General features: G+C 39.6%; 1 protein-coding gene and 1 long non-coding RNA gene across 3 annotated transcripts in view; both read right to left on the reverse strand.

Annotated features, from left to right (window-relative positions):
• Positions 1–3,441: 3,441 nt before the first annotated feature.
• LOC142065821 (protein ELYS-like) overlaps positions 3,442–27,793 on the reverse strand; it is a 91,867-nt gene continuing 67,515 nt past the window's right edge. Inside the window, exons 10-16 of the mRNA XM_075112494.1 lie at positions 22,773–22,829; positions 21,413–21,559; positions 20,512–20,687; positions 20,196–20,340; positions 18,692–18,839; positions 18,496–18,605; positions 3,442–3,480 (exon numbers count right to left, since the gene is read on the reverse strand). Coding sequence (XP_074968595.1) covers positions 3,457–3,480; positions 18,496–18,605; positions 18,692–18,839; positions 20,196–20,340; positions 20,512–20,687; positions 21,413–21,559; positions 22,773–22,829 — 807 coding nt within the window. The 3' untranslated portion in view covers positions 3,442–3,456. The remainder of the gene's footprint in view (positions 3,481–18,495; positions 18,606–18,691; positions 18,840–20,195; positions 20,341–20,511; positions 20,688–21,412; positions 21,560–22,772; positions 22,830–27,793) is intronic.
• LOC142065822 (uncharacterized) overlaps positions 23,091–27,793 on the reverse strand; it is a 29,437-nt gene continuing 24,734 nt past the window's right edge. For both annotated transcript variants that reach the window (XR_012663546.1, XR_012663547.1), the window contains 3 exons: positions 27,215–27,378; positions 26,275–26,383; positions 23,091–26,178 (listed from right to left, as the gene is read on the reverse strand). This is a non-coding gene — a long non-coding RNA (uncharacterized LOC142065822). The remainder of the gene's footprint in view (positions 26,179–26,274; positions 26,384–27,214; positions 27,379–27,793) is intronic.

Consider the following 27,793-nt stretch of genomic DNA (forward strand, 5'->3'; position numbering starts at 1 on the left):
GTCAAAAATTCACTAGCTAACCATTGACCAAGTCAGAGTAACACGGTCTTTGACCTAAAATTAAGAATCCTCAACAATGAAAAAATACTGATAATACAGCACAAGTGGGATTAAAAATCTCACCGTATAATTGTATCTGTCCAGCTTAAGACGCAGCACGAAACAAGGAATGCACAATTAATAAGATGACTGAGGGTAGTCACAAAGCTAGACACAGAGTGGTCTCTAAATACTCCTGCCAGAGGGTAACAAACTAACACAGTGTCACATACATGACTGCAACAAATGATGCAGAATTCCCTGACAGTGATTTCCACATTATTTATTACCATCTCAACTGTTAAGTCACCCACCAGTGATGTGTTTATGTCACTTATTCACAGCATACAAAAGCATTCTTTGTAAAAACACTTCTACAGGCAAAACTTGTCTCTAATGACACACTCCATGAGGATTATCTCTACAGAGTGACATTAGGTTAGTAATGTCCCTGTGTTGACTGACCGCTGGTTGTCACCTAACCAGAAATTATATCAATGTCATCTGTCTTAACAGGAGTCTTTGAAGATATACCACAGAATTTTCCAGTATGAGGAATAACAAAGTATAAGAGAAAATTCCATGGATATTGCGAGATAAATTTAACATTATACTTTTAAAATGTAGTATGCTTTAACAGTATACAATATGGTACTTTTGTGGCCACCGATTTGAAAAGCTACAGTAGTTACTCCTGGGGGTGGGGGTTGCACAGGGAAAGGGGGAAGCAGGAAGAAGAGATCTATCCATTAAAATTTTCCTGCAATAGCATTGGACAGACCTTCTAAATGGCACAGGTTTTCTCTGCAGGAAAGGCAAGAAGAGTTAACCTTGCAGAGCATAAGGCAGCTTAAGATATATATGCACACGCACTTTTGGCTTGGTGTCACACAAACATTTTACCTTGTGTTACTTGCCACTGCTTCTCACTTAATATCCACCGAGAGGAGAATAACCACCCCTAGTGTGTTTAAAAACCAAGAGAAATTGACAGTGAAAACCACTCTTCCATTCCCAAACTAGTCCTCAGCTTAAAAAGGACATTTTGCAAGGAATCTGTATTTTGCCAGTTACATATTTTTGCAAATAATGCTTAAAGTGCCAGGCATATGTTTCAGCCAGTAGACAAATGGGGATCTTGTCCATTGTGCCTGTGAAAAGCCTCACATGGTCAAGGTGTGCTGATTTTGGCTGGGATAGAGAGAATTTCCTCCACACCAGCTAGGATGGGGCTGTGGTTTGGATTTGTGCTGGGAACAGCACTGATAACCCAGGGGTGGTTTCACTCCTGCTGAGCAGGGCTTGCACAGAGCCAAGGCCTTTCCTGCCCCTCACCCCACCAGCGAGGGGCTGGGGGGAACAAGGGGTTGGGGGTACATGGGCAGGACAGTGACCCCCACTGCCCTCAGGGCTCTCCCACACTACATGGCATCACGCTCAGCACATGGAGCTGGGGGAGAAGGAGGAAGGGGGGACGTTGGCAGGGATGCCATTTGCCTTCCCCAGGCACCATTAGGCATGATGGAGCCCTGCTGCCCTGGGGATGGCTGACCACGCCTGCCCGTCGGGGGGAGGGGATGGATTCCTTGGTTTGCTCTGCTTGTGTGCGCAGCTTTTGCGTTCCCTGTTACACTGTCTTTGTCTCAACCCATAAGGTTTCTCACTTTTCCTCTTCTGATTCTCTTCCCCATCCCACCAGGGGGAAGTGAGCAAGTGGCTAGGTGGAGCTTAGCTGCCAGCTGGGGTTAAGCCACAGACGTGTTAGAAGAATTGAATCGTAAAAGAAAATGTGAATATTCTTAGAAAACTCACTCTCTTGGCAGCAATAACACTTCTAATTTGAAATGCTGAGTAAATAAGCAACTTTTGATCATGAGCTGACCCCCCTTTCTCTTACAGACAGCAATCTGAGCTGTTGATTTTCCACTGTAGCACAAATTATGAAAAGCTGACCAAAATAATTATAAAAAACCCGTGCAATATATGGGATGTGGGGGGCACTGGTGAAAGGAGTTTTTGAGGAAAGAGCACCACTGTTTCCAACATGAAAAGGTTTTCTGTGCTGTTGATGACTTCATCTAATTCCAAAGACAAAATAAAGTAATCTACATACCACTGCTGCAGGATGCCTGGCAATGCTGCTCAGTGACCAAAGAGTAATTACTCGAGAAACAGTGCTGCTTCCCCTGGCTGTTAGAATTCTCACATTCTTGAATAATTCTGTCTGACCTACATTTCTGTCCTTGACTAGTTCTGTCACCTGTCCCTAGCCAACGATTTTAGCTGTACTTCCATCCCAGAGAGTACAAAACTGCCATCCGGACCTGTTCTGTCCTAGTACATCTCTCTCCAAGCTTCCCGCATCTCTCAACTCTGCTCCTGCCTTTTGGGTGTTCTTGCTTGTTAGTTATGAGCTTTAATTCCTCACTTGGTCTAATTCTTTGTAACTATGTCAAGTGCTGAAAATACCAGAATTATTGTATTAAGTTATTTTTCTATCTCAATTATTTTCAACCTTCACATCTTAAGACCAACAACGACAAAGTTACTTCATTCTCATGTTTTAGAAATGCCTAACAAGACAGCTAAGACTCCCTGTTTCCAATAAATGCCTATTTGCATTCACTATGATTTTTTTTCCATTTTAAACATGAGCACCCTTTCTAGTGCTGTTGTCTTCCCAGCAGTGATGTTTCTATTATTCATCACATTGAATGATACTTCTGTTAAAAACCTCCACTGTGACATTTTACTATGAACTTTTTCAGCAGCAGAAAACAGAGTGTGGTCCCACACAGTTCACCCCTTATGAGAGGAAGTCTCAGAGTCAGTGGTGAAGTCAGATAAAACTAGAAAGCCAAAGCTCAAGTGTCAGAGTGGTAGAACCAAAGATTTATGTCAGCATAAAAGACTACCAACAGTAGCAATGCTGGCATTTTTACTTCCACGGGCAAAGGCTATGCATCCATGGCCTTCCACATATCCAGTGTGGAATATAGACAGCCCTAGCACAGCAATAACTGCTCCATTATTTGCAGAGCCCAAAGGAAGAAGCTGAGAGTCAAAGCAACTTCTGAAGCCCAGGCACTGAAGATGGATCATAAGCAGCTTCTGCTTGCCTTTTATCAGCAAGCACTAACCTTCTATCAAGAGTATCTTGCCAAAGGAGAAGCTGATGGTGGGTGGGTGGGGGATTTTTTTGGCTGTTTTTTTGTGGGGAGCTGGTTTTGCACGGTTTGTTGCTTTTTTGTTGGCGGTGGGGGCTGTGGTTTGTTGGTTGTGGTGGGTGCTTGGGGTTTGTTTTGGCGGTTGTTTTTTTTTGAGACAAAACGAGTTTGCAAGTATGTTGAAGAGGAGGTAGATTTTACAGGGAAAGCCACTTCCCCAATATGGGGGAGAAGAATCATTTTAAGACCATCAGTGTGCAACCATTCTGGAGACCTAGAATAGGAATTTGGTTAGAAGGAAGATTAAAATTGTCCTCTCAAAGGGCAAGTTCCCCATTATGAGACATTCCTATAACCACAGTGAATTCACATTACAGGTTATACCTCTGTACCACGTATCAGAATCTGTGGTTTAGATTGAAGTAATGCATAACTGTTCCTGAAACCAAAAAAACTGGCATCAACTGTAAAAAAAAAAAAACACAAACAACCACAATTCAATCACTATTGGAGAAAACAGGCCATGAACATTGACTGTCTGAATGCATAGGCTTCTACCAAATTTTTTAAGTGTTTGCCGAAAAGAATGGTAAAGCCTTTTGTAAAAAGTTGAATGGTTACACCAGTAAAAAGGCTCCTTCCCTTAATTTTCATACAGAGTTCATTGTAATCCATAAGGAACAAAGTTCACCATCATACCAAAGAAATATCCATGTATTTAGAGCAATGACACAGGCCAAGAGAGCTGAAATTCTTTAAGCACTAGATGAATACTTTAAACCACACTCTTCATGAAAAAAGGCATCAGTTCTCAAACCAAGAGAATCGATTTTTTGCTGAATTCCACACTAGCACTAAGGCTTTTCTTTAAACTATTGTTTTCATAGATTATGATTAAATCGTGCTTTGTGCCAGGTAAATAAGAGACTAGTCCCTATGAGGTTCTCACCATGAAACATCCTAGATGTGCTCCATTTGCATAGATTCTTAACAGAAACAGAAGCAGGCAAAGAAGGATTTGGGGAGAAGTAAAACATGAACTTAAGTAATGCAAAAGCAAAACTAAGCAACTTCAGTTAAGTAAATAAGTGAAGCAACTTCTTGAGATCCTGCTACTCAGGTATTTAAAAACCACTCTGCAAAATGTATTTAATCTCAAGAGAAGTGTTGGGGAACTAAACCAGCCTCCAATGCTAAGCTAAAGGAACTTCAAGGAGTAAACAATGCTTTATGAACATGTCAGGCAAACTGTCTGAGAAGAAGTATTTCACCTCCAGGAATTTTAGCTTTGCTCTTCTGGAACATCCTTGTAGAAAACTTATTCCTCTGCAGCTCCACATCTGCAGTTATCATTATCTGTCCTCAGGAAGCCCTTGCATTCTGCTAAGAACACACATATTTGAGTGTCCCGATTCCAATCTCTCACAATTGCTTGCTCAGCCTGAAATGGCTGATTGCTGCCTCTTATTATTGCCTTTATGTCTGTAGAACCAATATTGCTCAGAGCTAGCTTCTTGGTGTGTGTGTCTGCACGTGTGAGCTCTAGAATTATTTTTCCTAAATCCCTGTTAATTACATCAATGCTTTTTTGTTAAAGAGAACAGACTGATAAGAAGGGACTGAGACCAGAAGACAACGTAGCTCCACAGTTAACCAGGGACATGATGATTATTGATAATAATTAATAAAAACAAAATAAGATGGATTGACTTTTTTGTGCTGAAGTTACTGTAAATAACCTGGAAGCTACAAACTAAAAATATGCCTTAATTTTAAACTGAGTACATTGTGTGTAGAAGTTACTGAGAATTGGGCAGAGTCAATTTCCAAAGTTCAAGAGCACTTTAAAAAATGTGCATTCAGTCTTAATGAGATTAAAACAAATTTTAGGTTAATCTATACTACCTTTCAGGTTCCGCTTTGCATGCTAGTCTTGTCTTAGGCTAAAATACAGCTCCCAAATTATTATTTTTTGAATATAAATAGCAATAGATATATATACACACACATGCATTACCCAGATTTAAATTTACTTATCTTAAATTACCGGAAAACAAAATTAAATAAAACCCACCAAACCCCAACCATCCATAGTGCAGAAGGGGAGGCTCAGAAGATTAGCCTCTGAAATGTTCGGTCTGGAGCCCAGTTCACCACCAGGGTAATACTAAAGCAAACAGAAAACAGACCAAAGGTCCTCAGAGCTGCATCCTCCACTGTAGTAAACAGGCTGTGCTAAATTACTTCGTTCACGGAGCTGGTCTGTATTGTGGCACATTGCTATCTGTTACCAAACCACTGCACCGAACTTCAGCATGGTGTAACGGACAATAGGCAACAAATAAGAAAAGAATTTAAGAGCTCTTATGAAGAATCTTATATGAGCTAGTTCTTCTCTCACTTTTAAAACCAGTTCACCCATCCTTAGCAAGAGATCTCTCAAATGACAAAAGTCATAGCAAAACCTTGCCAGGCACTAACTAGCTATGTCTTTGATTGCACTGTTTACAAATCCGTAAGAGCATTTCTTCCATCTGTTCTGCAGTTTCCATCTATACGCTGAATTTACAAAATGAAATAAACTGCCTAAAAATTTGTCTTCCAGCATGTTGGCTATTGTGGACAACAGTCTAAACTTTGGACAAAAATATTAAAGTGAAGTAGAGAGTTTGTGTGGGGGAAGAAGAAAAGGCTCTTGAGAAAAACTGATAGGGTTCTCAGGGGAAAATTTTAAAGAAATACGTATCAATTACTACTCAGGCATTGACTGTCTCTCCAACATAACATACGAGTAGTTAGCAGAGCCATTTTGTTTCAAACACCAATGTCAAAAACTAGCCAGTTTTCAAAAGCAAAGTGGAAATTCCGCACATTATCTCCGACAATTCTGTGGTAAAATGATAGACACTTCCTGAAACTAAAGCAAAAAAGTTCCCTGTTACTCTAGGCAGGACACTGCAAAATTGATCTGAGGCCGCCCAGATCCTCCTTTGGAGGAGCTCTGAATTCTCTCTGCTCCACACAGGTGATGAGTCTTGCCTTGCTCAACATCCCCCAGGTGTGAGCAGACGTTGCAATGATAGCCACCAGGAAAAACTTTCATAGCTAAAGCCTGAATTACATGTGAAGAGGTTAGATTTTGTCTCAACAAATGTCTATCACAGAACTACAACTCTCTTTTTCTGATGTAAAAACGTGATATCAATCAAGTTGCTTTAGAAAAAAGCTAACATTGGTACTGAAACAAATGGCATTCCTCACAACAAATAACATTTAATGTTTGCTCACTGGGTGGCTAGTTACGTGTTGCCCTGTTCATTTAGCCAAGCACTCACAATGGCACCAGACTGAAATTATTTTCATGGCAAGTCTTCTACTAAAACTCTTTTTTGTGTTGTGTATGTGCTTCTCTAGTTGTTCGAAAGCTATGTAAAGCAGCCGTAGATTTCATTTCTTTTCTGTTATAATAAACTACTACCTTTGCTGTTATTGTTGTTATTGCTCAAGTGTGCCACTTGTTCCCACAGTTATATCTAAAACACCACCAACTTTGTCATGCGTTACTACTATTACTACTAAGCAAGGGTCTAACACTTCAAAGGGCTCAGTCACTGAGCAAATACTCCAGACGTTGCTGGAATTAAATAACATGGCACTTACGAATATAGCTCATGTTTCCTTCTTCATTTACAAGGCAGAGCGAGCCAGAAAAGTAGCACCCGAGTATGATTCAAAAGAAATGCTTTCTGACAGCCTGCTCTGCAGTGACTAGTGAACATTGAGTCACCACCACCACCCCGGCGCAGCATCATTTCTCCTTGATATTTGCCATTCTATAATTAGAACAAACAACATACTCGGGACACAGCAAAACGTTTTAAGTTAGCTTTCTGCTTAAGCCCATTTCCAGAGTCTTTACTGTTCCTGCCTCAAAAGCTAAGGTACACAATCATGATCTGTGCTGCCTCCATTTTTGAGACAGCCATATTATTATCAAAGTAAATGCCACCCACTTGCTAACTGTGGAGACTAATTAACTCTGCAATTGCTGCTTAGTGAAGAGGGTAAAAATCACACTGCCTGTTCCAGCAGCTATCCTAGAAAATCAAGAGGATTAGATAATACTATGTCTTCACTGCCCCCCCAATCCCTTTCCTTTCCCTTCCTTACCTTTGGTGGTTTCCATTTTCCTTCCCTTCTTTACCTTGGTTGGTTTCCATTTTCCTTCCCTTCTTCTTTACCTTGGTTGGTTTCCATTTTCCTTCCCTTCTTCTTTACCTTGGTTGGTTTCCATTTTCCTTCCCTTCTTCTTTACCTTGGTTGGTTTCCATTTTCCTTCCCTTCTTCTTTACCTTGGTTGGTTTCCATTTTCCTTCCCTTCTTCTTTACCTTGGTTGGTTTCCATTTTCCTTCCCTTCTTCTTTACCTTGGTTGGTTTCCATTTTCCTTCCCTTCTTCTTTACCTTGGTTGGTTTCCATTTTCCTTCCCTTCTTCTTTACCTTGGTTGGTTTTCATTTTCCTTCCCTTCTTCTTTACCTTGGTTGGTTTTCATTTTCTTTCCCTTCTTCTTTACCTTGGTTGGTTTTCATTTTCTTTCCCTTCTTCTTTACCTTGGTTGGTTTTCATTTTCTTTCCCTTCTTCTTTACCTTGGTTGGTTTTCATTTTCTTTCCCTTCTTCTTTACCTTGGTTGGTTTTCATTTTCTTTCCCTTCTTCTTTACCTTTTCCTTCCATTTTCTTTCCCTTCTTCTTTACCTTTTCCTTCCATTTTCTTTCCCTTCTTCTTTACCTTTTCCTTCCATTTTCTTTCCCTTCTTCTTTACCTTTTCCTTCCATTTTCTTTCTCCTCTTCTTTACCTTTTCCTTCCATTTTCTTTCTCCTCTTCTTTACCTTTTCCTTCCATTTTCTTTCTCCTCTTCTTTACCTTTTCCTTCCATTTTCTTTCTCCTCTTCTTTACCTTTTCCTTCCATTTTCTTTCTCCTCTTCTTTACCTTTTCCTTCCATTTTCTTTCTCCTCTTCTTTACCTTTTCCTTCCATTTTCTTTCTCCTCTTCTTTACCTTTTCCTTCCATTTTCTTTCTCCTCTTCTTTACCTTTTCCTTCCATTTTCTTTCTCCTCTTCTTTACCTTTTCCTTCCATTTTCTTTCCCTTCTTCTTTACCTTTTCCTTCCATTTTCTTTCCCTTCTTCTTTACCTTTTCCTTCCATTTTCTTTCCCTTCTTCTTTACCTTTTCCTTCCATTTTCTTTCCCTTCTTCTTTACCTTTTCCTTCCATTTTCTTTCCCTTCTTCTTTACCTTTTCCTTCCATTTTCTTTCCCTTCTTCTTTACCTTTTCCTTCCATTTTCTTTCCCTTCTTCTTTACCTTTTCCTTCCATTTTCTTTCCCTTCTTCTTTACCTTTTCCTTCCATTTTCTTTCCCTTCTTCTTTACCTTTTCCTTCCATTTTCTTTCCCTTCTTCTTTACCTTTTCCTTCCATTTTCTTTCCCTTCTTCTTTACCTTTTCCTTTCATTTTCTTTCCCTTCTTCTTTACCTTTTCCTTTCATTTTCTTTCCCTTCTTCTTTACCTTTTCCTTTCATTTTCTTTCCCTTCTTCTTTACCTTTTCCTTTCATTTTCTTTCCCTTCTTCTTTACCTTTTCCTTTCTTTCATTTTCTTTCCCTTCTTCTTTACCTTTTCCTTTCTTTCATTTTCTTTCCCTTCTTCTTTACCTTTTCCTTTCTTTCATTTTCTTTCCCTTCTTCTTTACCTTTTCCTTTCTTTCATTTTCTTTCCCTTCTTCTTTACCTTTTCCTTTCTTTCATTTTCTTTCCCTTCTTCTTTACCTTTTCCTTTCTTTCATTTTCTTTCCCTTCTTCTTTACCTTTTCCTTTCTTTCATTTTCTTTCCCTTCTTCTTTACCTTTTCCTTTCTTTCATTTTCTTTCCCTTCTTCTTTACCTTTTCCTTTCTTTCATTTTCTTTCCCTTCTTCTTTACCTTTTCCTTTCTTTCATTTTCTTTCCCTTCTTCTTTACCTTTTCCTTTCTTTCATTTTCTTTCCCTTCTTCTTTACCTTTTCCTTTCTTTCATTTTCTTTCCCTTCTTCTTTACCTTTTCCTTTCTTTCATTTTCTTTCCCTTCTTCTTTACCTTTTCCTTTCTTTCATTTTCTTTCCCTTCTTCTTTACCTTTTCCTTTCTTTCATTTTCTTTCCCTTCTTCTTTACCTTTTCCTTTCTTTCATTTTCTTTCCCTTCTTCTTTACCTTTTCCTTTCTTTCATTTTCTTTCCCTTCTTCTTTACCTTTTCCTTTCATTTTCTTTCCCTTCTTCTTTACCTTTTCCTTTCATTTTCTTTCCCTTCTTCTTTACCTTTTCCTTTCATTTTCTTTCCCTTCTTCTTTACCTTTTCCTTTCATTTTCTTTCCCTTCTTCTTTACCTTTTCCTTTCATTTTCTTTCCCTTCTTCTTTACCTTTTCCTTTCATTTTCTTTCCCTTCTTCTTTACCTTTTCCTTTCATTTTCTTTCCCTTCTTCTTTACCTTTTCCTTTCATTTTCTTTCCCTTCTTCTTTACCTTTTCCTTCCTTTCATTTTCTTTCCCTTCTTCTTTACCTTTTCCTTTCATTTTCTTTCCCTTCTTCTTTACCTTTTCCTTTCATTTTCTTTCCCTTCTTCTTTACCTTTTCCTTCCTTTCATTTTCTTTCCCTTCTTCTTTACCTTTTTCTTCCTTTCATTTTCTTTCCCTTCTTCTTTACCTTTTTCTTCCTTTCATTTTCTTTCCCTTCTTCTTTACCTTTTTCTTCCTTTCATTTTCTTTCCCTTCTTCTTTACCTTTTCTTTCATTTTCTTTCATTTTCTTTCTCTTCTTCTTTACCTTTTTCTTTCTTTCATTTTCTTTCTCTTCTTCTTTACCTTTTTCTTTCTTTCATTTTCTTTCTCTTCTTCTTTACCTTTTTCTTTCATTTTCTTTCTCTTCTTCTTTACCTTTTTCTTTCATTTTCTTTCTCTTCTTCTTTACCTTTTTCTTTCATTTTCTTTCTCTTCTTCTTTACCTTTTTCTTTCATTTTCTTTCTCTTCTTCTTTACCTTTTTCTTTCATTTTCTTTCTCTTCTTCTTTACCTTTTTCTTTCATTTTCTTTCTCTTCTTCTTTACCTTTTTCTTTCATTTTCTTTCTCTTCTTCTTTACCTTTTTCTTTCATTTTCTTTCTCTTCTTCTTTACCTTTTTCTTTCATTTTCTTTCTCTTCTTCTTTACCTTTTTCTTTCATTTTCTTTCTCTTCTTCTTTACCTTTTTCTTTCATTTTCTTTCTCTTCTTCTTTACCTTTTTCTTTCATTTTCTTTCTCTTCTTCTTTACCTTTTTCTTTCATTTTCTTTCTCTTCTTCTTTACCTTTTTCTTTCATTTTCTTTCTCTTCTTCTTTACCTTTTTCTTTCATTTTCTTTCTCTTCTTCTTTACCTTTTTCTTTCATTTTCTTTCTCTTCTTCTTTACCTTTTTCTTTCATTTTCTTTCTCTTCTTCTTTACCTTTTTCTTTCATTTTCTTTCTCTTCTTCTTTACCTTTTTCTTTCATTTTCTTTCTCTTCTTCTTTACCTTTTTCTTTCATTTTCTTTCTCTTCTTCTTTACCTTTTTCTTTCATTTTCTTTCTCTTCTTCTTTACCTTTTTCTTTCATTTTCTTTCTCTTCTTCTTTACCTTTTTCTTTCATTTTCTTTCTCTTCTTCTTTACCTTTTTCTTTCATTTTCTTTCTCTTCTTCTTTACCTTTTTCTTTCATTTTCTTTCTCTTCTTCTTTACCTTTTTCTTTCATTTTCTTTCTCTTCTTCTTTACCTTTTTCTTTCATTTTCTTTCTCTTCTTCTTTACCTTTTTCTTTCATTTTCTTTCTCTTCTTCTTTACCTTTTTCTTTCATTTTCTTTCTCTTCTTCTTTACCTTTTTCTTTCATTTTCTTTCTCTTCTTCTTTACCTTTTTCTTTCATTTTCTTTCTCTTCTTCTTTACCTTTTTCTTTCATTTTCTTTCTCTTCTTCTTTACCTTTTTCTTTCATTTTCTTTCTCTTCTTCTTTACCTTTTTCTTTCATTTTCTTTCTCTTCTTCTTTACCTTTTTCTTTCATTTTCTTTCTCTTCTTCTTTACCTTTTTCTTTCATTTTCTTTCTCTTCTTCTTTACCTTTTTCTTTCATTTTCTTTCTCTTCTTCTTTACCTTTTTCTTTCATTTTCTTTCTCTTCTTCTTTACCTTTTTCTTTCATTTTCTTTCTCTTCTTCTTTACCTTTTTCTTTCATTTTCTTTCTCTTCTTCTTTACCTTTTTCTTTCATTTTCTTTCTCTTCTTCTTTACCTTTTTCTTTCATTTTCTTTCTCTTCTTCTTTACCTTTTTCTTTCATTTTCTTTCTCTTCTTCTTTACCTTTTTCTTTCATTTTCTTTCTCTTCTTCTTTACCTTTTCTTTCATTTTCTTTCTCTTCTTCTTTACCTTTTTCTTTCATTTTCTTTCTCTTCTTCTTTACCTTTTTCTTTCATTTTCTTTCTCTTCTTTACCTTTTCTTTCATTTTCTTTCTCTTCTTTACCTTTTCTTTCATTTTCTTTCTCTTCTTTACCTTTTCTTTCATTTTCTTTCTCTTCTTTACCTTTTCTTTCATTTTCTTTCTCTTCTTTACCTTTTTCTTTCATTTTCTTTCTCTTCTTTACCTTTTTCTTTCATTTTCTTTCTCTTCTTTACCTTTTTCTTTCATTTTCTTTCTCTTCTTTACCTTTTTCTTTCATTTTCTTTCTCTTCTTTACCTTTTTTCATTTTCTTTCTCTTCTTTACCTTTTTTTCATTTTCTTTCTCTTCTTCTTTACCTTTTTCTTTCATTTTCTTTCTCTTCTTCTTTACCTTTTTCTTTCATTTTCTTTCTCTTCTTCTTTACCTTTTTCTTTCATTTTCTTTCTCTTCTTTACCTTTTTTTCATTTTCTTTCTCTTCTTTACCTTTTTTTTCATTTTCTTTCTCTTCTTTAACTTTTTTTCATTTTCTTTCTCTTCTTTACCTTTTTCATTTTCTTTCTCTTCTTTACCTTTTTTTTCATTTTCTTTCTCTTTGCCTTTTTTCATTTTCTTTCTCTTCTTTACCTTTTTTTCATTTTCTTTCTCTTCTTTACCTTTTTTTTTCATTTTCTTTCTCTTTACCTTTTTTCATTTTCTTTCTCTTCTTTACCTTTTTTTCATTTTCTTTCTCTTCTTTACCTTTTTCTTTCATTTTCTTTCTCTTCTTTACCTTTTTTCATTTTCTTTCTCTTCTTTACCTTTTTTCATTTTCTTTCTCTTCTTTACCTTTTTTTCATTTTTTTCTCTTCTTTACCTTTTTTTATTTTCTTTCTCTTCTTTAACTTTTTTTCATTTTCTTTCTCTTTAACTTTTTATTTTCTTTCTCTTCTTTAACTTTTTTTTTCATTTTTTTCTCTTCTTTAACTTTTTTTTCATTTTCTTTCTCTTCTTTATCTTTTTTTTCATTTTCTTTCTCTTTAACTTTTTTTTTTCATTTTTAATTTCAGCTTGTTTTGCTTGTAACTTTTATATAAGAACTGCTTTTGTAGAAGCGTAAAAGGTCTCTGTGGTACCTCGGGTCATTAATCCATTTGCTAAAATAATGTTTTTGAAATCCTTTTTGTTCATCATCCAAATCCATTTTTGAAGTTTTGTTTTTTAAAGAGCAAGTTTTTGTAAGCAGGTCAGCTAGTGAGCTGTGATTTCAATAGCCATACTGAAAATTGACAGCTATATAGATTCATTAACCATATGGTACTGACAGGGAATCTCTGCATCACAATTATTTAGGCCCAAATTTTTATTTTTTTTTTTAAAAAAAAAAGCTCAGTGTAACTTGCACTTCACCATCTGTATGTCTAGCTAAATGCAAACATGCTCACAGTGTGAGCAAAAAAATCCCAAAAGGTGTTAAATAAATACACGAGTCATCCCGTGGAATAAGACCAAGAAAAGCAATGGCCAAGGCTCACAACACCAAGATGTGCATACCCAGAGGGGAAAATATTACTTAAAACAGCATCAATAGGAATTCTGCAGGTCAGTTAATTGGCATCAGAATTAAGAGCATAAACAAGATGCAAAAAATATCTAATCTGGTGGGAATTCAGGAATGGTTGGTGGGACTTCTTACTTTACATGTACTACTTTCTGTGTCCAGCAAATACCAGGCAAATTAGCTTCTCTTGATTCTGGTAAACAACCAGCAGCAGGAAGGGCACGAATACTAACATTTTAGAAGTTCAGTTCCTTGAGCACTTTTAGAGAGAACCTCTTTTCTAGGTATCTTACTGACCAATTTTTTCATGTCTAATATTGAAAGCTTTTGAAAAACAGGAAAGGGTTCGGTTCTATACAGGACAGCGTTGCTCAGAAATGGACCCTAGTCACTGCTGGCCTCAGTGACCCAGTGGCACACACTCCCGTTACTGGCTGATCTGGCGGCTGGCTGTAAAGAAATCAAATCTTTTTTGTCGTGGCTGGGGGGTGGTGATGGTGGTGTTGCTGGTGTTCTGTCTCAGCTCTATAATCCATAAAGGAACAGAGATTTTAAGGTGTATCATATTACTGGTTTGATAGGACTTGCATGCTAGAGAAGAGTTGCTCAAGTGACTTGCTACTTTTACAATCTCTTGCTAGAAGGAGCAAGAGGGAACAGGGAAGGGTGTAGAGGAGAACTGGAGCAGCCCAGCTGGTGTGTGCTGCCAGCATCGCCCTCGTACAGCCGTCTCGCCAGCAAAACGCAGGAGGAACAGAGCAGCTTATGGCCACTGCACAAAGCAGCTGCAGCGCAGAAAGGGGAATTTAACTGCGAGGCTGTGAGGCACAGCACGCGTGGTAGCCGAAGCCTCGCGGGAATCACGCGGAGATGTCAAGCTCTCTAAAGGACCCTGAGATATGAACAGGAAGAACTTAGCAATTGTTGACCTGGTATTTCTTAAAACCAGAAGCAGCTGAAGGCTTCCTCTTTATTTGCTTCTAGTCCAGTCGCTGGGCAGAGAGGCCAGACCTTGCAGCAGGGCATACCTGCTGGAGAGAAACTGCTAAAACCACCTCTTGGTTGCTGCTCCCACCAGTCTGTCACGATCCACTGTTGGGCTGAACAATTTGGCAGAGGTTAAACCCCCTTGCTTTCCAACTGACCTCAGGTAGTTCTGGGAGGTTGGGGGCGGCTGGGCTTAACTTCTGACTGACTCCAATGTGTTAGCGTGACCAGTCTCCTTTTACATTCTTGGGAACAGAATTAAGACTCAAAACGGAATCAAAGTGCCAAGTCACTTCATTTGGCCAACAAGAAATACACGAGAGAAAAGCAGAGAAAGAGAGAAAAAAAGAGAGAAAAAAAGAGAGAAAAAAAGAAAGAAAAAGCGAGCAAGCGAGCACGAGAGCGCTGCAATAGCTACCACCACGGACCTGGGGCGGTCCGTCCCTCCGCGCGGTCCGTCCCTCCTGGCGGTCCGTCCCTCCTGGCGGTCCGCCCCCCTGCGCGGTCCGCCCCCCCGCGCGGTCCGCCCGATGTATCTCCAAATCCAGCAGCAGAGGGACATCCCAGAACACTCCTCATGGTCGCCGCTGGTTTCCCCTTTTTACAGCGTTGCCCTCTTGCAGAGTCAGTGACTGGTTCCCCTCCCCCGCCTCCCGCCCGGCGGTGCCGCGCATGCCCAGTACCGCCACCAGAGGGCGCGGGAAAGTTCTAGAGGGTCCGGGCCGCGGTCAGGCGGCGCTGGGCCCGGCGCACGCGCGGAGGGCGCGCACTCCAGAGGCCGCGGGACACGCGTGCTGCCGCTGGGCAGGGCTCGCCGGGCGGCTGCGGGGGCCTGCCCGTCCCGCTTGGTTGCCGCGGTGATTGAGCTGTGGTGGTGAAACTTGTCCTACCGGCCCTCTCGGGACAGGTTTCTAGTCCCTTACACACTCTTTCGCAAACACATGTGAAAGTCCAGCATCTGGCACAGACCGCGCCTGTCCCGTCCTTGCAGGGGCCGCCTCAGTGCATCCGGAGGGTCAGTGCCGCCCAGCTGGAACTAACCGATAAGCCCCACCAGAAAGGTCAACCCACCATGCCGTCCTTTGATACAAAAATCGAAGTGGAATCATACGTGTATGTCCCACAGCGGTAAATCATGTTGCTTATTGGTACATTATTTCATATGGATTATGGGTCTGGGTTTGATGTCCTTCCATGGATTATGTAAATCAGCATATACGTACACAAATGGCAACATTAACCGTAGCGGCATTAAAACATTTGCCTTTCAAGTAGTAAAAGAATTTCTGTTACACAAGATACTAAAAATCAAAAGTATTCCATACTACAGAAGTAAACAAAATTGCAATGGAAAGGAAAACAACAAGAGGTGTGAAACATGGGGCGGGGTCTAGGGAATGAACCACCAAAACAAACCACATGCAACGGCAGCTGCTCACAACCCTTCCCAAGCCGCAACTGCCCCCCTTCATATACTGTTCATGGGTCACATGGTATGGAATGAACATGCCATTGGCCAGTTGGGGTCAGCTGCCCCGGCCGTGGCCCCGCCCCTCCCAGCCCCCCACCACACAGCAGAGCGCCGGAAGCTGGAAAGGTCCCTGACCACCACAGGCACTACAGTGAAAAGAATTAACCCCTACTCAGCCAAAACCAGCACAGTGCATAGTGGCAGAGGAGTGACAAAAAGTGTTTTCCACTGTCTAACCAAAAACACCAAAAAGTCATTGACTAGTACAAGCACTACCCAGCAACAACCAAAACATCAGAGCGTTATCAACATTATTTTCATACTAACTCCAAAGCACAGCACTGCACCAGCTACAGTGAAGAAAATTAACTCTCTCCCAGCTAAAACCATGACGTACCTTTACAACCAGGTTCTCTACCCGGGCAGCAATATCTTGCCACAATGTGGCAGCCCAGATGGGTTTGCCTCTACGCTGCCAGTTGCTTTGCTTCCACTGCTGTAGCCAGCCCCACAGGGCACTTGCCATCATCCAGGAGTCAGTATAAAGATAGAGCACTGGCCACTTTTCCCATTCAGCGATGTCTAAGGCCACCTGGATGGCCTTCACCTCTGCAGACTGGCTTGATTCACCTTCTCCTTCAGCAGTTTCTGCTAATTATCGTGTAGGACTCCATACAGCAGCCTTCCATCTCTGGTGCTCCCCACAAGGCGACAGGACCCATCAGTGAACAGGGCATATTGCTTCTCATCTTCTGGCAGTTTGTTATAGAGTGGGGCTTCTTCAGCACGTGTCACCCCCTCCTCTGGTGATAATCCAAAGTCTTTGCCTTCTGGCCAGTCCATAAACAATTCCAAGATTCCTGGGCCAGTGGGGTTTCCTACTTGAGCCCGCTGCGTGATCAATGCAACCCATTTACTCCATGTAGCATCACTTTGTGCTAATCCCACCTGGCACTGCTTGTGGTTCTCCCGAGTGCGAGGGGCTTTGAAGAGCTCTTGGCGCACAACAGGCACCCAGCCTCTGTTCGCACCATATCCGATCGTCACTCACGGGCTCTTCCCTGAGCCCGTCTGACCGTACGCCAGCAGAGTGGCGTTATAACCTTGCCAGGCGCTCTCCAGCACTCCTGACCATGATCACCAAAGTCCTCTCTCTAACAAATGATCAAGTGCCTCCTCTTCATAAGCGAGCAAGCAAATGCACACACAAGCACTGCTGTCTGGCAGGAGAGCCCTCACTAGCAGTTTAAATTAGCAATCAAGACTTGCAAGCACACTTGACAGTAACATTCAGTTCCAGGAGGACAGAAATGTAGATAAAATCTAGCCAATGCTTCAGACCAGGAAAGTGATAAATGCCGGTCTTTTGCATTACGCTGATCTGAATGTTAATAACAGGAGATAAAGGAACTGACCGGTCTCCAGCTGCGTATTAGTGACAACTGCTTCCAGCTGGTTCTTTGACTCAAGGCTTACCTGGCCCACAGAACTGCTGGATCCTGCGGAGATGAGCATGCCGTTCTCGTCCTTTAGGAAGCTACTGTGAGACCAATAGGCTGGATCAGAAGCAAAGGCTTTGCTGTGCCCTGGATTCCTAGGGTCACACACGCTTGTGCTGTCGATGTTCACAGAAGTCACACACCTGTTTCCTGCATCCTTCTCTCTGTCTATTAACATTACAATTGTAGTATCAAACTACCAGCAATCAGGCTTTCACTAATAATTCATGGTTTACTCTGGGTTTAAACCAAGTTCAAGAGCAAGGCACACCACACCAATGGCTGCTGTGGAATAAGCCTGCTCTTGAACCACACCGGGTGATGCACAGCCCAGAAGTGAGTGACCTGAACCAACAGGCACATCAGGAACCGCCACTTGCATTTTTCCCTCTGCCTCACGTATGGGTCACCCACACAGCACAGTGCATTGGGAAACGCTTTTTATTTGAGGAACAGATGTAATTCAAAAGGAACCGCAGAACATTTCTCTCCGAGCATCTCAAAGGCACTCATTATCTTGACTGCTTTGGTGAAAACAGCATTCCTGCGATTGAAACCTGGAAGTTTTGCACAGAAGACAAAAGTACCAACAAAATAAGAAGCAAATGCAATCTTACTATGTGAAATTCTATTATTTCATAGTATTTTCCAATTGGCCTAGACTGAGAGGTTACAAGCATTGCCTAAAAACTCACAAGAGACTATGGGTTGGCTTCTGCCTGGAGCTTGTTTCTTCCCCACCAGAAGCTAGTTATGGTTGTTTACATGGGAAGGGATGAAATTGCAGCAAATAAACTGAATGCGCTGACAACCCTGAGCGTAATCGTCCATGAGAAGTTCTGATGGGGGATTAAACTTCTTAGTTATCTGTGGCCCTATTTGCACGGTGGGCATGTTCTTGTAATACAATCTGTCCAAGGTCTTGGTCTTCTGTCATAACAAAAGGACAGCAGAGAAGGACAGTAACTGACATTCATTGCCCTCAAGTCCAAATATACCAGAATTGAGGTTGATTTGGCCCTACCGCCTGTAGGAAAATCGTCTGACAACTACTGGCCTCTTTTCTGCTCTCTATCATTCTGCCTGTTTTTAAGTAAAAGAGGCAGAAACATGTCAGCAAGTAGGAAGAGATTATTATTTGATCACACAATCAAGTCTATCAAGATCCGTACACCAATAGCTTGATGGTAATCATTGTTTTAGTTTCAGCTATCTTAAATTCTCTAATCACATTTACCATAATATATGTATTTTGCATAAAAAACATTATCATAACAGAAAAACTCTCTCTCAACTGGGTTTCTGCTCATTTCCTACCCATAACTCTCTAATTTTGGCCAATACACGACTGCTGAAACGTGCCCTTGGATGCACGTTTCCTGCATTAGCTTGTTCTATTACTGTCGAGAATGGCTTTGGTCTTGCATCTGTAAAGCAAGAGGGGAAAAGCAATCAGCCTTGTGTAATGAAAGTGATGGTTAGTTGTGCGTTATATTGCCCTCCTAAAAATTACCTGCTCTTGGTCCGGATGAAGGCAGATGGTAAGGCTTGGCTCTCTCTACAGCCAGCTGCCTCTGACCTCTAGGAAGGGTCTTGCCACGTTGGCCTGAGAGAGAATTTCTGGCAACTGCTCTCTGTCTCCAGTGAGGATCACAATCATTCTGATGAACGAAAAGCGTAAAGCAAGAAGTTAACTAATTACAAGAAGTTCATTGCACGGAACTCTCAGTGCTATTTCAAGTTAGCGAATACGTTTCCTCTACAGGTGCAGTAAAATACACCCCCTGCACAGAACAGCAGCAAGTTCTGCCCATCAACGCACACCAGCTTCACCCGGAATTTTTAGCCAAGTGGATTGAAGACTAGAATAATAACAGAACCTACAACTTTAAGCTAAAACCATGGCAGCACTCTGCAGAACCTCATTCTGACACACTTGTCAGCACCCACAAGTTTCACGTGGCTGACAAAACAGCAGCCTTGCCCTTGTTTTTCCTGAAATGCCACTGTCCCAGGTGACTGAATCTCCAGGGCAACGGCGGGTTACGTTGGACAAAAGGAAGTGAGGATTAAAATGAGGAAGAGAAAGCTACCTACACACCCCTTCCCCCTGGATTAAAGCTTTCAAATGCAGGCCCTAACCTTCCATAACCACCCCATAACTTTGCTTCCCTGGAAAACTATGGTTCTGGAAAACAGCAAATGTATCACAAAACCACAACAGAAGTTCACATAACACAAAATTTGACCTGGCTATTTTGAGATACAGAAGTTAGGTAAGAATTTCTGTCCTAAAAGTGGTAAAATGAAAGTTGTGGAATTGCAGACCTCATGCTATAACTTGAGGAAATAATAAAAAGAACAACCCATGATGCAAATTTTGCCTGTGGATTGGCACCCAGAGCTGCGTGCAAGATACAAGAGATGACATACAACACACTCTTCATTCCACAGTGACCCAAACAACTTCCAATCATCTGAACCCTACGTAACGTATGTCTCTGAATATCTGAATGATAAGAGTGGCTGACAGGAAAGACACTTATTTAATCCTCAGACACAAACAAACTATTTGAAGTGGAGTCAACAACAGCCTGTGACATTGAATTTCCAACTTCAGAGGGTAGCTTTGGAGTAGTGACATCTTTTGTTCAACTTTTAGGTTCAGCTGTAACGTAAGGTATAGAGGCTTATTCCAAGTATTTCAAAGAATGGTGTGATAAAGAAAGCAGGATTCTTACTGAGTACTGTTGAACTGGTTAGTAACACCTGAGAAACTGGCACACTTGGCAGAACTTTTACGCTTACCATGAGATGAACCTTCATCGCCTGGTTCAGCTGTAGTGCTGCCATACAGTTGGCACGCTGCAGATGCTGGACTAAAAGAATTTAATGATTCTGTAAAAATTTCTCCAAACACTTCTAGGAGAAATAACACATTTTAAAACATATATGATGATCCTGCTTCTTCTCTTGGCAAAGAGGGGAATAAGATTTTTTTTCTTGCCCACACTTACTTGTTCGGCATCTGTGAAAGGCAGCTTCAGGAAGTCTTCCACTAGTCCCATCTCCCGACAGATGTCATACATGTCTTTTAATAGCTCTTCCACGTTTATCTTAGTGGTGTGTTGCTGCAGCAGAGCCCAAGCCTCCGTCATGCACCTGTAATTAATTTTTTGAGACGTAAAGGCATATTAATAGTATCACCAAAAAGATGCCCCACAAATATTGTATTCAAATTTTAAAGGAAATTTAGGGGATTGTGATTTCTAGTGTTTGTTCTCCACCTTTCACAGTATTTGAGTACCAAATTGGTGGCAGATATTTCTTTACCTATTGAACAACAGCACAGTGAGGAAAAGCTGCACTTCGCTACAGCTGGAGACTGATAGCTTCATAACCTGTGTTCGCCTATGCTCTCCTTGGCACACGAGGGACTGAAGAATTCGCACGTCTTGCCACGACACAGGTTTGATTGCAGCTGGTTCAACGAGCAGGGCCAGGGAATTCTGCAGAAGTTAGATATCAGGTTTATTAAGATATATAGACACACATGCACACAAAAGTGTCTTCAGTAAGGGTGAATAAACTTAGATGATGACTAATGAAGGATTTTATATAGGACAGGTAAATATAAATTCTGAAGTATCTGCAGAAAAAAAAATCAGTGAGCCATACAGAACAAAGGGAGTCTTTTGAAAGGAGTGATTCACACATGGCCAGGATAACCAAATCTCTGTATGCAAACATCACCTTTTATAAATACAAGTTATTCTCCCAGGCAAACAGGTTATATTGACATTGTGACAGGCAACGAACAACCTTTAGCATCAGAAGGAATATGAATTAGATTGAAAAGTCACTTTTGCGGTCTTCTGTCTCAAATTTTGCTGCCAGGATGGTAGTTTAATATTTAAAGTACCCAAACCACTGCTTTTGAGAAAGTGCTCAACTGCTCTGCTGAAAACAACCTGAACAGATTGCTTTGGCAATTCACATGTCAAGCATTATTAACGCTGACTTCTTGATTGTCTTAATCCATTTCCTGTCAACGTAATTAAAACAAAATTTCAAATCATCACGTATTGCTGAAGGTGCTGCTGAAGCAGTATTATAAAAAAAGCTTCCCATGTTTTATCACCTGTTGTTAGCTAAGCACCAATTTTCTGAAGTCATTTTATAGATCAAAGCATTGTACTGCAAGGTATGCCTAACTAAATTGGAACCTACTTACTTCGTAGTCCTTGTGGTTTAGAAGCCAAAAACCTTGAATAAGCTTAACAAGGCTCCAAGGGATGGCAAAGGCAGCTGTGAAGGAGTCGACTGAAGTTTCTGTTTTATTTGGAAAGGAATGCATGATGTCTAGCAGCAAGTAAATTGTCTGATATCAAGCATCTAATTAAGGCTAATAAATTTTCAAGATGAACAATTTATCACATGAAACAATATTATTACTATTATAATATAATATTAATAAATAATAAAGTGAATTAAGAATATAATAGTGGTAGTGCACAGAAAATACTCATGTATTAGTCTTGCCATTTTATGCTGTTGCAACCTGAAGATAGTCAGGTCCTAACAACAAAATTGCATTCTGAATAAATACCCCGAAAGAAAGACTCTTTGATTTCTCTAAGGCGTTCAGAAAGGTTGCCTTTCAATATTTAAATAGTTCCGTTGGAAACTCAGGCTCCCTCTTTAGTCAGTGGAGCAACCAGTTGGACATTCAAAACATGTGAACAGCCAATGCTTGATTATTAAAGCAAACAAATTCTACAGTTGTTTTTTCCCTCCTTTCCAGCGTATATAAAACAATTGAAATTAGGGTGTCCTTACAGCGTAGCTTAGCTCTGAATGATTAAAACTGGATTTAAACCAGTGTCTGGATCACTCATCGGCAGTGTCACCTTCTCTTTCTGACAGCTGGTTTTGGGGAATGTATGCTAATCAGAGAGCTCCGGGGTGCAACAGCTTTTAAACCCCCTGCTCTCTAGGCTCCCCTCTCGGGTCGGGCAGCAAACAACCAAAGCAACACAGGGTAGTTTGGCAGCTTAAAAATTAAGTTTCTGCCCAATGACTTTTCTCTTCTCTCTGTTTATTATTCTGTGTGCCTGCACTTTTAAGAGAACAAATGCAAGCCCTCTTAGCTGTGCTGCAAAATGGATGATTTCAGCAAAATCAAGTACTGGTAAACCACTATTAGAGATCCTTTTGCTCTGAAGCAGCACATTTTAGTGCATTGCTCTAGGAAGCAGCCATTTGCTACAGGTATGGGTGCTTCAAAAATGAAAACAGTTTACATTTTGAGAAAATCTAAGGGAGCTTTCTACCTTTAACATTGCTTAGTAAACCTGTTTTCTCATATCAGAAAAGACTTTGCAACAAAAACATTTTTTAAATTCCTAAACAATCCACAGTACAAAGAAATAAAACAATGCTTCCTTCTATGACGTCATTCTAAATGAGATGTTTTCACTTGCATTGTGTTTGAAGCATAAATTAGAAAATGTATGGAACACGTAGGTGACAAACATTTCAGAACACTGATGCGCGTATACTGAAGGTGTCATGGAAATAACTCCAAGGGATACAATTGCATGTTTGTAGATTTCTTCAACGCCTTCTAGCAAATAGAGCTCCAGCAGTGCCTGGAATGGAAAGGTTAAAGTTTTTTAAAAACTCCTCTCTTTGAGAAATCATTGGCTTTGGGGGAGGGCTGGGCTGGTGCTCGGGTTTGTTGTGGTGGTTGTTGCCTTCAGTGAACACAACACTCACACATAAACTAGGAGGTGGATATTTCCCAGTTCCTCCTTCCTCTCTCCGCCACCACTCCTCAACTTGGTCTCCTAACTGGGAAACCATCCCATCGACCATCAGGCAGTCAGAATCCCATTTTCCTCTGGAACAAAACGTAGCAAGGATTTGGACAGAGGAAAACACTAATTCCATTCTCTCAGTGTCACAGATTTCCTCCAGCCAAAACAAAACAAAACAAAGGGCTCACAAGTCCAAGAAAGTAACAAACATACAAAGGCATGATCATGACTTGAAGTACACTTGAAATAAATTTTTGAGTCAGATGAAAGGTGTTCATTAGATCATTATGAATTACTAAAGGAGTTCTTGTGCTTGGCGGTTGCCAGATGTAGTTTTTGCGTGTTTTAAGAGACCAGCCTACAGCAAGAATTTGATCTCCTAAAACAGATGTTTTTGTACCTGCTATTACAAATATTATTACCCTTTGTATTAATTACCTGATTTAGCAAGTTTTGGGTGTGGGAATGGCAGTTACAGTTCCATGCTGAAAAAAAACCAACCCTGTTTGTGATTTTTTCATTTGCTTGGCTTCTCTGTGAGGTGTCTTCTTTCCTACTTCTCAGGCATCGAGCAAAATGCCTGGGAAGCGTGGAACATTACGTACACAAGTGTGCCATGTTGGCCATAATTCTTAATATCGTAATATTCTTCTGGGTATTGAATCGTTTTGATGTGCAGGAATTTGCATGCATAACTCCTTACACATGATGTTGATAATATACCTCTAAATTTTAGTGACAGATGGCTCAGATTGATCCAATTTGCATGATGATGATGTGCTAATTTGAATAAAATGACAGGTGTACTTCATGCATGATGCAGAAAGGGTATGTTATATTTGTTGCTAGAGAGGAAACAATCACATGGATGGTATCTCAAATACATTTCTTATACAGGAGTATACTTTGTGAGGTGAAAATCTGCAGGAATGACAACACCTTGGTATGTAAGAGTTGTGTTAATAACCCTTTCACAGTCTTTATGTGTATCTTGGATGGGTAAACCCTTTGCCTCAGTTTCTTTATTTGCAAAAAAAATATCTAATTATTCAGTTAGACTTAATAACATACTGCAAATGCAAACCAACGTTAAATACCTTGCAATTAAACAAAATGCAGCGTATTGGGTTTTGATACCAATAAAATGGATAAATCACGTCATCCAAAGTTTAGTATATTTCTAGCTGAATTTATTTAATTTCTGGATAGATTTTTGGAGCTTCTTGTAACTAGGGAAGCGCACCACTGGCATGAAGATTTACTGCATCGCTTAACTCTTAAATGTCTGGCAGCACAGTAAAGTCCACAGAGGGGAAAGAAGCGTAGCCAGCCCATTGGGAGGAGCTGAGGTGCCCACCCGGTGCGTGGGAGACCCGCGCGCTGTGACTTTTGCCATTCCCCTGAGTCCCCGACGAGCACCCTGCCCACGCCCCACTGATACCCTTGGAGCTCTCCTACGTCCCAGGTTAACCCCAGTCTCCCAGGTGGCACGCGGCTGTCTCAACCACCACTCCATTTTATTTCATTCTAAGGAGAGAAAAGCAAAATCTCCATTCTCTGCACAAGTGGGGAAGGTGCTGCAGGTCCGTACAGAAAATTTGTTGTAACGCTCTGATTCCTTGGACAGGATTAGAGCTGACTCCTTTTGTCATGACTGGTGCTTGTGATCCGGGAACAAAAGCTCTTTTGTACTTAGGCTGTGTTAGAAGTTTGTTGGGCCACAGTTGCAAACATGTAGGTCAGGGAATAAAGCTAACCGTGCAATAGCTGTGCACCCATCAGAAGCGCCTGTTAACAGCACCTGGAACAGTAATGAAGTGTAAAATTGAGGATGTGGATGTTTGTAAATTGAGAGGTCACGGAAGTTTTTGTAGTGACAGCTTTTATTCTCCTGTCCTTCTCTTGCAGGTGACAAGGGAGCAGTAAAATATGTTTAAGCAATAAGAGTGAAGATAAATAAATAATAAACATGAAGTGGAAATAATTTTATAAAAATACTGAAATAGAAATACAAGTAGAAGCTGGGACATGTCTACCTTAGATGACTTATAAGTGGTGATCTAGAAGAAGCAACCTTTTTGAATCCTAACACATTATACAGGCTTAGGTTTCTCCTCTTTTAATTTCAACTAAAGCTTGTTTTAATCTGAAAGATCTTAACATTGTGCTTTAATGTTACATCAAAGATATAGTAACACTGTACATTTCACTAATGTGCCTTCTCAAATAGGAGTTGTATTTTGTCATATGATGTTTTCTGTCAGGAAATAGTAGGTTTCAACAGATGAACAAAATGTTTTAAAATGTTTGCTTAAAAGAAATCCCAACAGAGGTAAAAAAATATACACGTAAGGAGCCCATTTCAAGTTACTGAAATGCAGACAGAAGGGAAAAAAATCCTATGGGAAATCTACTTTTCAGGTGTTCATGAATAGTATCTCAGCTTCTGAAATGGTTGGTACATCAGTTTCCCATTGCAAAGATGTGAATCACAATCCTGTTTCTGTTGACAAACGGAAATTATATGCTGATTTTATCAGCCTTTCTTTCCTTTGCTCAGCCATGGAAATCAGATCTGTCATACCTGCCGGTATGGACAAGAGATTACAGCACAAGTGTGGGATATGGTGTATTTTCTGAGCTGTAGGGAATATTGTGCCACTTCTTACGGTCTAGTGTTTCCTAACTTTGCTGATCACAGGGGAAATATTTGTTCATAGGGGAAAAAAATGAAAAGCCATTCATCTTCAACTGACTTGGCATAGTGAAGTTGGCAGGATCAGACATTTTTGCCTCACCAAGGAAGATGCTTTAGGCTAAACTGGAAAGAGCGAAGGTTAATGGTTGGAAACAAAAGGAAATGCAGCAGCGGATTTGGTTTGATCTTCATTTGTGTAACATGTTTATTTGGTCCTCAGAAGTTGTTCTCTTCAGATTGAGTGATTTTGTGCTGAAATAGAAAGGCTATTTCATACACGGGCTTGACGGGTCCAGAAGGAGGAGAAAGGAGTAATGTTTTCTGAGAGTGTATTTCCCAGTGGAAGAGCACTTCTGGACCTGCTTAAATCCATGAGACTTGACTTGGTGTGGCAGGAATCATGTTCTTGAGTTGTACGGGCTGCCCAGTGCACTTAGTCTGCCTTTCACCACGTTGGAGAGAAGGAGCTCCATTTAGTAATACCTGCAGCAGGCAAAGGTATAATTTTAATTCTGATTTCCTTGAGAATAAACAGCTAATTTCAAAAAATTAATAAGATCCTATGATCATTCTTCCAACCTTTGAAAATCTTGGGACTAAATGAAAGATAGTCCGCATGTTAACATCTGTTTTCTGGAAGCCAGTATTATCACTTACTGAGCAAATTGGTTTGGTCAGGATGTGTAACCTATGTAAAGAGACACAAAATAAGGAAAATAAATATATTTGAACTGGTGATACTCTTAACCTAAATAATTCATGTGTCAGTTTTGAGTAACTGCAGTGGGAAGTGTCAGTAAAACCAAGCATCTCTGTAGAACCCAGCAGATATTCATACCAAACACATGACTTTTCCTAGGATTGTTTTATTTCCCTTTTGTTTAAGTATTAGACCTACTGTTTGGTATGTTGTACAATTAAGATAAAAAGGAAGACAAATATTCAATATTCAGGTAACATATGAACATTGTCCTCTATTCTAGTGAGTAGAGAATGAATTTTATATTAGTAATATGCATGTCTCCATTCTCAGAATCCGGTATGACACTTCTCTAAGTAGCCTGATCTAAACCAGAAAAAACTAGCCTAGCCTACCTCCTGAAGTAATTTCACATTATTCTCAAATTATCCGTAACCTTATAATCCCTGCTTTATCACTGCTGTGCACAATTACTGGTGTAGCTGTGAAGTCTGTTTTCTTCCTTCATTTCAATTCAACAATGAAAAAATTTAAATTGTATGATTAATCAAGATACATTAGTCCTTCTATTTTGTTGTTATGTCCTGCTTTACTGGCAGCTTAACGAGTGTTGTTAAGCATTTGATTAAGTTATCCGATCGGAGCGTCTCTTGTTAGGTTTTCAGCATCATTGCTGTGCCAATATCTGGTCAAGCATTAATGCTTTGCTGTTTGAACTAACAACAGAACTGCAACAGATGTTTATTTTCCTTTAACTGCCAAGTGCATGGAGAAGGGCTGAACTTATTAACTAAATGGCTTAAGTAGAAGTTAACTCACCTACAAAGCGGTTTGGGTTCTTCTCAGGTCTTTCAGATTTGAATGCAAACAGGATTTTCTCTTGCACTTGAAAGGCAGGCTGACGGGTAGATATGGCATGGTCAGATGCCTGAAGGAACAGGAATTATCCCCCTAGTATTGTATTGCGTTGCACAGGCTGTTTTCTATCACGACAGAAGAAAACAAAATCTGTTCTCATTGTATTTTCATCACTACAATTTAAAACGCTCATCTCATGCGCTTCTCCACATAAAACCATCAAGCATTTTAAAATGTTAATCTTTAAAGGGATAATTTGATATAGGCTTTCTGTGGTTTCTTTGAAAATTAACTATTGTTCGGTTCTGTAGATCGCTTGTATTGTTTGCTTTGGCAAGTGCCTTATACCAAGCATACAGCTAATAATACCACTTTATTTCTTCATCCTATTACAAGGAGTTTTTCTGATATTGACCTAAATCTGCATCCTTGCCAGGTGGTGAAAATTGCCTTCTGCTCGCTGTTTGTCTCCCTCACTACAGACCTGAGATTTTGAGTTTGGTAAATTTGCACATTGCTCTTCTATTCCTTTGATATGTG

This window comes from Phalacrocorax aristotelis, chromosome 17 (genome assembly GCF_949628215.1).
Source record: "Phalacrocorax aristotelis chromosome 17, bGulAri2.1, whole genome shotgun sequence".
NCBI lineage: Eukaryota > Metazoa > Chordata > Aves > Suliformes > Phalacrocoracidae > Phalacrocorax > Phalacrocorax aristotelis.